Source organism: Garra rufa, chromosome 25 (assembly GCF_049309525.1).
Source record: "Garra rufa chromosome 25, GarRuf1.0, whole genome shotgun sequence".
In the NCBI taxonomy this organism is placed as follows: domain Eukaryota; kingdom Metazoa; phylum Chordata; class Actinopteri; order Cypriniformes; family Cyprinidae; genus Garra; species Garra rufa.
In genome coordinates, this window is record NC_133385.1 from 2,869,362 (window position 1) to 2,876,646 (window position 7,285).

At 29.3% G+C, this 7,285-nt stretch overlaps 1 protein-coding gene across 1 annotated transcript in view; it reads left to right on the forward strand.

Moving 5' to 3' along the window:
- Positions 1-1,847: 1,847 nt before the first annotated feature.
- LOC141301018 (transmembrane protein 117-like) overlaps positions 1,848-7,285 on the forward strand; it is a 21,428-nt gene continuing 15,990 nt past the window's right edge. The window contains exon 1 of the mRNA XM_073831273.1: positions 1,848-1,929. Within this exon, the coding sequence (XP_073687374.1) occupies positions 1,848-1,929 (82 nt within the window). The remainder of the gene's footprint in view (positions 1,930-7,285) is intronic.

A 7,285-nucleotide genomic window follows, 5' to 3' on the forward strand; every position in this document is an offset into this window, starting at 1 on the left:
GTTAGCAACTTACTAATCATGCTAGAATCATGCTAACAACTTGCTAATCATGCTAGCAACACACTAATCATGCTAGAAGCATGCTAGCAACCTGGTAATCATATTAGAATTATGCTAGCAACTTATTAATCATGCTAGAATCACATTAACAACATGGTAGTAACATGCTAATCATGCAGGAAACATGCTACCAACTTGTTAATCATCTTAGAAACATGCTAGCAACTTGGTAATCATGCTAGAAACATGCTAGCAACTTGGTAATCATACTAGAAACATTATCAACTTGCTAATAATGCTAACAACATGCTAGTAATTTGCTAATCATGCTACTAACAAACCATGATATAAATGTGTAAACAACATGTTAGCAACTTGCCAATCATGTTAGACACGTTAGGGAACTTGCTAATCATGCTAGAAACATGCTACAAACTTGCTAATCGTGTTAGAAACATGCTACAAACTTGCTAATCGTGTTAGAAACATGCTAGCAACACACTAATCATGCTAGAAGAATGCTAGCAACCTGGTAATCATGTTAGAATTATGCTAGCAACTTACTAATCATGCTAGAATAATGCTAACAACATGGTAGTAACATGCTAGTCATGCTAGAAACATGCTGCCAACTTGCTAATCATGCTACTAACAAACTAACCATGATATAAATGTGTAAACAACATGTTAGCAACTTGCCAATCATGTTAGACACGTTAGGAACTTGCTAATCATGCTAGAAACATGCTACAAACTTGCTAATCGTGTTAGAAACATGCTACAAACTTGCTAATCATGTTAGAAACATGCTACAAACTTGCTAATCGTGTTAGAAACATGCTACAAACTTGCTAATCATGTTAGAAACATGCTACAAACTTGCTAATTGTGTTAGAAACATGCTACAAACTTGCTAATCGTGTTAGAAACATGCTAGCAACACCTTAATCATGCTAGCAACACACTAATCATGCTAGAAGAATGCTAGCAACCTGGTAATCATGTTAGAATTATGCTAGCAACTTACTAATCATGCTAGAATAATGCTAACAACATGGTAGTAACATGCTAGTCATGCTAGAAACATGCTGCCAACTTGCTAATCATGCTACTAACAAACTAACCATGATATAAATGTGTAAACAACATGTTAGCAACTTGCTAATCATGTTAGAAACATGCTAATCATGTTATAAACATTTTAGCAACTTGTTAATTATGCTAGAAACATACTACCAACTTGCTAATCATATTAGAAACATGCCAGCAACATGCTAATTATGTTAGAATAATGCTAGCAACATGCTAATCATGCTAGGCACGTGTTTGCAACCTGCTAATCGTGTTACAAACTTGCTAATCATGTTAGAATGATGCTAGCAACACCTTAATCATGGTAGAAACATGCTAGCAATTTCCTAATCATGCTAAAAACATGCTAGCAACACGCGAATCATGCTAGAAACATGCTATCAACTTGGTAATTATGTTAGAATCACGCTAGCAACTTACTAATCATGCTAGAATCATGCTAACATCATGGTAGTAACATGTTAATCATGCTAGAAACATGCTAGCAACTTGCTAATAATGCTAACAACATGTTAGTAATTTGCTAATCATGCTAAAAACATGTCAGCAACACGCTAATTATGTTAGAAGTATGATAGCAACTTGGTAATTATGTTAGAATCATGCTAGCAACTTACTAATCATGCTAGAATCACGCTAACATCATGGTAGTAACTTGCTAATCATGCTAGCACTTTAAGCTTTTAAAACTACTTTAAACTTACTAAGACTATATTAAGTATTTCCACTTTGTTGAGCACACTCTAAATGTAGAAATGAATAGCGAGGCGTCTAAAGTTTGCTCTGAGATCCCAGCGTCACCGAACATCAGCCGAAGCCGCTCCTCTCTCGACAACAGTCAGAGGAAAATCAATCAAACTTTGATAACATATAAGAGGATCTGAGACGCCGCGGCCAACAAACAAACCAAATTAAGCGTCAGAAATGCAGAATAATGTCGTTTCTTGGCAATTAGCCTCGTGTTTACAAAACTGAGAGTCTTTGATTTCTATGTGACTTGGCGAAGAGCTAACGAGGAGCGGCGTAATTACAGTGCAGCTCATCGTTTCGCCTCATTGACGTCCATGATAACTCTGTTACACCAAATGAAGCTTAAATTATGTGGCATGAAACCAATGGAAGAGGTTGAAATGAAAGAGCTTGTAAATCCCGCCGGCTCGCGGCCGTTCTGGGTCTCTGAGTTAATTAGGCACTGAATAAAATATCAGGCACGTCACCGAGATTAACCGTCACATGGACTAAAGTGAGGTGAAATATCTAGAGTTTGAGATGAGGAGGAGATGAGAGACGCAGATACAGAACAACAGACTGAGACTGAGGGAATAATTACAATCAGACGGTGAATGTCAACATATTTGAGCAAACACAGGTAAGTGATTGAGACACTGTAATCAGACGCAGACAGACTGTGATTTCAGCGACGCTTCTGATTGGTCGAGTCAAGCTGACCAATCAGAAAACAATGACTGACAGGCTGCTTATAAACAAGGTCAACAAGTTTAAATAAACTGATAAATAAAATGATTGAAGTGGGATTGTTTACAAGTAGATTAAAATAAATCAATGTAATAGAAAAATACCTAAAAAATAATTTAACACAAAAATAAAGAATGCAAGATGTGACATTTGAAAAGTCAAGTAAATAAAAAATACAAAGCCTTGAAAAAGGCAAGGTTAAAAAAAGGTCTGAAAAATGCATTTAAAAAAGCCATATTTTAGCTGAAAAAAGCAAAAATAAATAAATAATTTGTTCTGAGATGGGACAGATAAAAATTAAATAAAGCAAAAAAAACCATTAAATAATAAAAATATAATACAAAAATGTATTTGTATGAAAAGATGCATTTAAAAAAGCCAAAACAAATAAATAATTTGATGTTAGATGGAACAGATAAAAATTAAATAAAGCGAAATAAAAATAAATGATAAAAATACAATACAAAAGAAAATGTATTAATTAAATAATGTAAATAAGAAAAACTGAACAATGTAAGATAAGTCAGGTAAAAATAGAATAAAATAAAACAGAAAAATCCATTAATAAAAAAATAAAGAAAAAATAAAGACTGTAAGATGAGTCAGGTGAAAATAGAATAAAATAAAAAATAAAACAGAAAAACCCTTTAATTAAAAAAATATAAATAAAAAAATAAAGGATGTAAGATGAGTCAGGTGAAAATAGAATAAAATAAAAAATAAAACAGAAAAACCCTTTAAATAAAGAAAAAATATATATATATAAAAAATAAAGGATGTAAGATGAGTCAGGTGAAAATAGAATAAAATAAAAAAAATAAAACAGAAAAACCCTTTAAATAAAGAAAATATTAAAAATAAATAAATAAAGGATGTAAGATGAGTCAGGTGGAAATAGAATAAAATAAAAAATAAAACAGAAAAAAACCTTTAAATAAAGAAAATATAAATAAAAAAATTAAGAATGTAAGATGAGTCAGGTGAAAATAGAATAAAATAAAAAATAAAACAGAAAAACCCTTTAAATAAAGAAAATATATATATATATATATATATAAAAATAAAGGATGTAAGATGAGTCAGGTGAAAATAGAATAAAATAAAAAAAATAAAACAGAAAAACCCTTTAAATAAAGAAAATATTAAAAATAAATAAATAAAGGATGTAAGATGAGTCAGGTGAAAATAGAATAAAATAAAAAAAATAAAACAGAAAAACCCTTTAAATAAAGAAAATATTAAAAATAAATAAATAAAGGATGTAAGATGAGTCAGGTGAAAATAGAATGAAATAAAATAAAAAATAAAACAGAAAAATCCATTAATAAAAAAATAAAGAAAAAATAAAGAATGTAAGATGAGTCAGGTGAAAATAGAATAAATAAAAAAAAAAACAGAAAAACCCTTTAAATAAAGAAAATATAAAATAAATAAATAAAGGATGTAAGATGAGTCAGGTGAAAATAGAATAAAATAAAAAATAAAACAGAAAAACCCTTTAAATAAAGAAAATATAAAAAATAAATAAATAAAGGATGTAAGATGAGTCAGGTGAAAATAGAATGAAATAAAATAAAAAATAAAACAGAAAAATCCATTAATAAAAAAATAAAGAAAAAATAAAGAATGTAAGATGAGTCAGGTGAAAATAGAATAAAATAAAAAAAATAAAACAGAAAAACCCTTTAAATAAAGAAAATATAAAATAAATAAATAAAGGATGTAAGATGAGTCAGGTGAAAATAGAATAAAATAAAAAATAAAACAGAAAAACCCTTTAAATAAAGAAAATATAAAAAATAAATAAATAAAGGATGTAAGATGAGTCAGGTGAAAATAGAATGAAATAAAATAAAAAATAAAACAGAAAAATCCATTAATAAAAAAAAAAGAAAAAATAAAGAATGTAAGATGAGTCAGGTGAAAATAGAATAAATAAAAACACAATAGAAAAATGCATTAACTTAAATAATTTCCAACAAAAAATATAATCAATATTAGATGTAACAGTTTTAAAGTCAATCAAATAAAATAAAATAATAGAAAAAAATCCATTAGTTAAAACAATGAAAAAAATGAGTTGGTTGATTTTTTCTCTGGAGAAAATACATTTAAAAAAGCTAAAATAAATAAATAATTTGATCTGAGATGGGACAGATAAAAATTAAATAAAGCAAAATAACAATAAATATTAAAAATACAATACAAAAGAAAATGTATTAATTAAAAAATGTAAATAAGAAAAAAAAAAGACGAGTCAGGTGAAATAAAAATGAAAAACAAAAATAGAAAAATCCATTAATTAAAAAACTAAAAAACTAAAGTAGAAAGCTTTGAAAAAGGCAAGCTAAAATGAATAAATAATTTTAATCTGAGATGCAACAGATGAAATGGAATAAAAAGTACAATACAAAAGCAAATGTATTGTAAAAGCATTTAAAAAAGAGATGTAACAGTTGAAAATAAAATAATAAAATAAAATCATTACCTCTAGGAAAAAATAAAGTTAAAACAAACTAATCAATAAATTGATGTGAGAAGGGAAATTAGAAAACTAAAATCTTTTAAAACAAAAAATATAATCAATATTAGATGTAAAACAAAAACAAAAGAAACAAAAGAAAATGTATCAACTAAAAATAATGCAAATAAAATAAAAAACAATGTGACATATGACTTTTAAAAAGGCAATAAAATAACAAATAAAGAATGTAAGATGAGGCAGGTAAAATAATAAAATAAAATAAAATAAAATAAAATAAAATAAAATAAAGGTTGACACTCTGGAAAACAATGGATTTGAAAAAGCTAAAACAAATAACTTGACAAATAGACGGGACAGATAAAAATTAAATAAAGCAAAATAAAAATAGATAATTAAAATAGAATACAAAATAAAATATCTTAACTAAATATGTAAATAAGAACAAAATAAAGAATTCAAGATGAGTCAGGTGAAAATAGAATAAAATAAAAATAAATTAAATAGAAAAATCCATTAATTAAAAAATATATATTATTGTATTAATTTAAAATAATTTAAAATAAAAAGAATGTGAGATGCTATAGCTGACAATAAAATAAATAAATAAATAGTAGAAGAATGCATTGACTTAAATAACTTACAACAAAAAATATAATCAATATTAGATGTAATTAGATGATATATGATGTTTAAAAAGGCAATAAAATAACAAATAAAGAATGTAAGATGAGGCAGGTAAAATAATAAAATAAAATAAAATAAAATAAAATAAATATATTAACTAAAAATGTAAATAAGAAAAAAAAAAGGAAGAATTTAAGATGAGCCAAGTGAAAAAGAATAAAATAAAAAATAAACAGAAAAATCCATTAATTAAAAAAATAAATAAATTAAAAAATATATTATTGTATTAATTAAAAAGAATGTGAGATGTTACAGCTGAAACGAAAAACCTAATAGAAGAATGCATTAACTTAAATAATTTACAACAAAAACTATAACCAACATTAGATGTAACAGCTTAAAAGTCAAGTAAATCAAATAAAATGCAAAAAAAAAATAATAAGATGCAATGGGTCAAAAAAAAAAATGTGACAAAAAATAAGAAATAAGAAATAAGTAAAGTCAAGACCTCTGAGGACGTTAAAATAAAAAGTCAATAAAAAAATTCAACACTGAATTTGAAGTAAGTAAACAGACGGCTGAAAAAAGTAAAGGTGAAAACCTCTGTGGAAACAAGCATCTGAAGCGAAGAACATGTGAACATTTTAAAATGAAAACAATAACCTTTACTTTTTATCTCCTAAACACATTAAGTTGCATTTAAAGGCAAATAAAGACAGTTTCAGATATGAATGACCCACTTTAAGAATCTCCAGAAATCAGATGAACCTGTGACTGTGTGTGTGTGTCTGTGTGTCTGTGTGTGTGTGTGTGTGTGTGTGTGTGTGTGTGTGTGTGTGTGTGTGTTTGTGTGTCTGTGTGTGTGTGTGTGTGTGTGTGTGTGTGTGTCTGTGTGTGTGTGTGTGTGTGTGTGTGTGTGTGTGTGTGTGTGTGTGTGTGTGTGTGTGTGTGTGTGTGTGTCTGTGTGTGTGTGTGTGTGTGTGTGTGTGTGTGTGTGTGTCTGTGTGTGTGTGTGTCTGTGTGTGTGTGTGTGTCTGTGTGTGTGTGTGTGTGTGTGTGTGTGTGTGTGTGTGTGTGTGTGTGTCTGTGTGTGTGTGTGTGTGTGTGTGTGTGTGTGTGTGTGTGTGTGTGTGTGTGTGTGTGTGTGTGTGTGTGTGTGTGTGTGTGTGTGTGTGTGTGTGTGTGTGTGTGTGTGTGTGTGTGTGTGTGTGTCTGTGTGTGTGTGTGTGTGTGTGTGTCTGTGTGTGTGTGTGTGTGTGTGTGTGTCTGTGTGTGTGTGTGTGTGTGTGTGTGTGTGTGTGTGTGTGTGTGTGTCTGTGTGTGTGTGTGTGTGTGTGTCTGTGTGTGTGTGTGTGTGTGTGTGTGTGTGTGTGTCTGTGTGTGTGTGTGTGTGTGTGTGTGTGTGTGTGTGTGTGTGTGTGTGTGTCTGTGTGTGTGTGTGTGTGTGTGTGTGTGTGTGTGTGTGTCTGTGTGTCTGTGTGTGTGTGTGTGTGTGTGTGTGTGTCTGTGTGTGTGTGTGTGTGTGTGTGTGTGTGTGTGTGTGTGTGTGTCTGTGTGTGTGTGTGTGTGTGTGTGTGTGTGTGTGTGTGTGTGTGTGTGTGTGTGTGT